The sequence below is a fragment of the Psammomys obesus genome, unplaced genomic scaffold (assembly GCF_907164565.1).
Source record: "Psammomys obesus unplaced genomic scaffold, mPsaObe1.curated_primary_1811, whole genome shotgun sequence".
Classification (NCBI taxonomy): domain Eukaryota; kingdom Metazoa; phylum Chordata; class Mammalia; order Rodentia; family Muridae; genus Psammomys; species Psammomys obesus.
In genome coordinates this window covers 16337950-16342489 of record NW_026596051.1, presented here as the reverse complement: position 1 = coordinate 16342489, position 4540 = coordinate 16337950, and the positions used below count along the sequence as shown (strand labels likewise).

Genomic DNA, 4540 nt, shown 5'->3' with positions numbered 1-4540 from the left:
TGTGTGTGTGTGTGTGTGTGTGTGTGTGTGTGTGTGTGTGTGTGTGTAGGTTACAGGACAACCTGCAGACATCAGTTCTCTCCCTCTACCATATGAGACCCAGAGATTAAACTCAGATTAGGTGTGGCAGCAAGTGTCCTTACCCCATGAGCCATCACCAGCCTCCACTTGTTTTGACTTTATTTTCCTGTTTTATAAGGTACTAAGCATGTAACTTATGCAAATACTCAGCCTTTTCCCATTTTGAATCCAGTTTTAGAACAGCTAAATGATTTGCATAAGGCTGGGGCTGTAAGTCAGTGGTAAAGTACTTACCTAGCATGATGGAGAGCCTGGTTTCCACCCTCAGCTCAAAATTTAGAAGTATCTATGGCCACAACAGTAAACGGCTGAGTTGGACAGGATCAGGGAACCTGTCTCCAAGCACATGCTCTTTCTACAATCCTACTACTCCCATGAAAAAAGCAGCCCATGATTCAGGGAATTATGGCTCTAGCATATCTTTTACTCTCTAAAATACCTATGATGGAATGAGCCTTAGTCCCAATAAAGCACTCATATTTACATAATATTCAAAGAAATCCCTTAAACACTGTCTTAATTAGACCCTCCCAGTAAATCTTTAGTACTAACAAGAGCAAGGAAATATCCTGAGAGGTAAACTGACTTGTCTAAAGGTAGACAGGCAGTAAAATTATAGTCAGAGCTCATTACAAGTCTGGGAGTTCCCTTCTGTCTAAATTAGGCTCACCACCTCTTATGTGTTATAAAACTTGAGCTAAATAGTCCAGACTCTAAGTGTTGGTTCACATTAGGGTCTAAAACAGCCTTTCGACTATAGGGGCTGGGGTAAGCTCCATAAAGTAAATGCCTAGCTTGCATGAGACCCTGGCTGCAATCCCAATCCTCGGTATCAATCAATGAATTAGTCCACCCATCCATCCACTCCAAAATAAAGGGAGACTTCAAGTATAATTATACTCTGTAAAGTTCACCCTCGTGAAGGACTAATTGGGTTAATCTCAGTTTGGAATGTTCCACTGACAATTTTTGGTCCAATCTGTGTGAAGTCCCTGTGATGAATGTCCATTGTCTAAATTAAGCTGCCTGGGCACATTTTACTTGTTTCATTTCTTTTCTCTTCTCTCCCTCTCTCCTTCTTTCTCTCTCTCTCTCTTTTTCTTTCTTCTTATTTATTTTATTTTTGCTTGTTTAGTTGGTTGTTTTTTGGTTTTTTTAAGACAAGGGCAGCCAGGCATCGGTGGTACACGCCTTTAATCCCAGTGCTTGGGAGGCAGAACATCACTATGAGTCCGAGGCCAGCCTGATCAGCTGGGGCTGTTACATAGAGAAACTCTGTCTCAAAAAAAATAAAAAATAAAAATAAAGAAAGAAACAAATAAATAAAATAGATAGCAAAAGGGGGCAACCCAAGCTGTCCTTTGTAGACCAGGCTGGTCTTGTACTCTCAAGAGATCTGCCTGCCTGTTCTAGCCACATGCTAGGATTAAAGGTATATGCCATCCTCACAGTCTGTATATTTGATAGGCACACTGGTTAGAATATATTCTCCTAGGTGTATCACCACGCTACATCTGTCCTGCACACACAGGCCTACATACACTGTACTCTTATTTTTCCCTGTGCTGAAAGGACCTCTGTGTTTATTCAATAGCTATCTATGCTTCATAAATGTTTAGGCCAGTTTCATAAATAGTGGGTTGCAACCCCATACAGGATTTATATGACTAAATGTAAAGACTGTAATAATTTGACAACAAAAGGTTTCTAAACATACAAGTACCAAATTAATTCCAGTTTCTAAACATACAAGTACCAAATTAATTCCAAATCAACACATAATGGATCCAAGGAGTTTCTGTCAGAGCCATCACTCAGCTTCACTGTCCAGCTAGCCTAGTCTAATGGGCAAGCTCCAGATCCCACTGAGGAACTGTCTCAAAAATCAAGGTGAAAAAAAATAAACAAATGAATAAAAATTCATAAAATTTCTCTGTGAGAAAAATAAAAATTCTCTGTGAATTCAAGGCCAGGCTAGTCTAGAAATCAAGTCCAGGCCAACCAGGGCTGTTACACAAAGAAACCCAGTCCAAAAAACAAAAAACAAAACAAAACAAAACAAAACAGAACAAAAAACCACAGTGGCCAGGCACAATGGCATATACCTTTAATTCCAGCACTTAGCACTCAGTAGGAAAGATATTTCTGTAAGTTCAAGGCCAGCCTGGTCAGCATAGCAAACAGAAAAATATACAATGTGAGACCCTGTCAAAAAAACCAAACCAAAAAACAGCCTAATGGCTCCTGAGGAACAATACTAAAGGTTGGTACCTATCTTTCATACACACACACATGCATACACACAGAGAGAAAGAGGACCCACATAACACAGGTGTACACCTGTGAATAAATAAATATTAAATAAAATTTAAAGTGAAAAAGGACCTCATTGAAGGCTGAGGGTGTTGCTCCTTGGTAGAGTGCTTGTTAGCACGCACAAAGCATTGGTTCTTTATCCTGAACCGCATAAAACTGGTGGAAGAACATGCCTGAAATCCCAGCACTTGGGTATGGAGGGAGGAAGGTCAGAAATTCAAGATCATCCTCCAGTATCTATTGTGTTCAAAGCCAGGATGGGCTATAGGGTTCTTGTCTCAAAAACAAAACAAAACCATCTTACTGTGTCAGTAATTCTGATTTTTGAAGTAAATAATATTAAAAAAAAAAAAATAGGGAGGGGCAGCTCTGTGGCAGAGAGCTTTTTCTAGTACATATGAGGCATTGGGTTAAATTCCTGGCACTGCACATGAGGAAAACAAAACAAAAACAGAAGGGAAAATTAAGTCAGGTGTGGCAGAGCATTTCCAGATACACAAACAGGAGAATAATGGAATCTGGACCAGCTTGGGCTACACAGTGCATTCCAAATGAGCCAAGGTACATGATAAGGCCTGGATTCAAGAACACAAAGAAAATCTGAATGTGAATGCTTTTCAAAAAGATCTTATGCTATCATTTCCAACCATTCCCCTGACGGCTGTTATTGCTTTAGTCATTTATCTATCTAGCCTCAAATGTGATATGGGTAATTTTTAAGGCATTGTGTTGGGCACATAACTTCAGCCAACTCACACGATCCCCAAAGATCAATCAATACTGACCACTGCCCCCAAAGCCCTTCTTGTGGATGACAAGTTTGTAGACCTTTGTGGTTCTCATTTTGTCTTGTGGTTTCTTCAGCTGTTCCAATCTTGGAGTAGGAAAGTCATCTTGCCTTCCTGCCATCGAAACAGAAACAAAACAGGCAGAACGTCAGGCTTCCTAAAACTGCTCTTTAATTTTAGGCCTTGGAGGTACTGGTTGTTGTTCAGCTGAGATGCGAGCCAACCCTTGCATTAAATCACTCCTCCTCCAGTTACCAAGAGAAAAATAAATGGAAGAGTGCTTTAGAGTAAAGGGAACCTGGGCTGAGATCTAGTCAATCCTCTGAAGAGATTTTCTCTCCCGCATACCTAAAAAGGACACTGGTGGTGAGAGGGGCACTACCGTGTTTCTGTCTAAATCAGTAACACCAAAATAGTACAAGGATATTACAAGAGGTCTGTCCATCACTATGTAGAGAAACGTCAATACACGGGACTCGACCAAGGTCACTCAAACTCTTAGGCACTCCCATGATTCACATTCCACTAACACTGTCCCGGGGAAGAGAGACAGAGGAAGACTGGGGTTTCTCTGCCGAACAGAGCTCTGTGTGTCCCAACTCTCGGCGGACCGTCCTGCCTCCATTTCACCGCTGCGGTGGCAGAAGCTCAGTGAGAGCAAGACTAGTCCAAGGTCACACAGGAGGCTGGAGGAAGAGAAGGGCCTCGAACCTGCTTCAGAGCCCCCTCCATCAAGCCCCTCCACTCTCACCCCGAGGTGAGCGCTCCACTCACACTCCGTCCCAGAGGCCCTCCCGACCTCCAGCCGGGACCGAGGCCAGATCCTGGCCAGATATCCCGGACCTCCTCAGGATACTCCACCTGAGCCCCCACGGTTCGCGAAGCTTCCGCGGCAGAGCTCCAGGGGCCAGCCAGCGCCGCCGGGAAGCGCTCACCTGAGCCCGCGCCGCTCCGGAGGCTCCGCCCCGAATCCCCGCCCCTCGCCGTCCGCGGGCCTGGCCGCTCTAGCCAGCCTCCGCCTCCTCTCGGTGGCTGCGCCACTTCCTCCTCCGGGGCTTCGGGTGGGGGCGTGGCGTCGAGTCTGACTGCGCGCCCAGAGTTCCAGGTGGCGTTTCCAGCTGCCCCGCTTCAGCGCTGTTTGCTTTGCAAAAGAAATTTGAAAATCGAGCCACAAGCCGGGCGGGGTGTCGCACGCCTTGTAATCTCAGCGCTCTGGGAGGCAGAGGCAATCCGATCTCTGTGAGTTCGAGGCCAGCCTGGTCTACAATATGAGTCTAAGACAGTCAAGGCTACAAAGAGACACCCTGTTTCAAAAAAAAAAAAAAAAAAAGAAAAGAAAATGGAGCCACTGCCAG

At 44.4% G+C, this 4540-nt stretch overlaps 1 protein-coding gene across 1 annotated transcript in view; it reads right to left on the bottom strand.

The window, feature by feature from the left end:
* Depdc5 (DEP domain containing 5, GATOR1 subcomplex subunit) overlaps positions 1-4112 on the bottom strand; it is a 59760-nt gene extending 55648 nt beyond the window's left edge. Inside the window, exons 1-2 of the mRNA XM_055624060.1 lie at positions 4047-4112; positions 3183-3299 (exon numbers count right to left, since the gene is read on the bottom strand). Of these exons, the coding sequence (XP_055480035.1) occupies positions 3183-3240 (58 nt within the window). The 5' untranslated portion in view covers positions 3241-3299; positions 4047-4112. The remainder of the gene's footprint in view (positions 1-3182; positions 3300-4046) is intronic.
* Between the last annotated feature and the right edge of the window lie 428 nt (positions 4113-4540).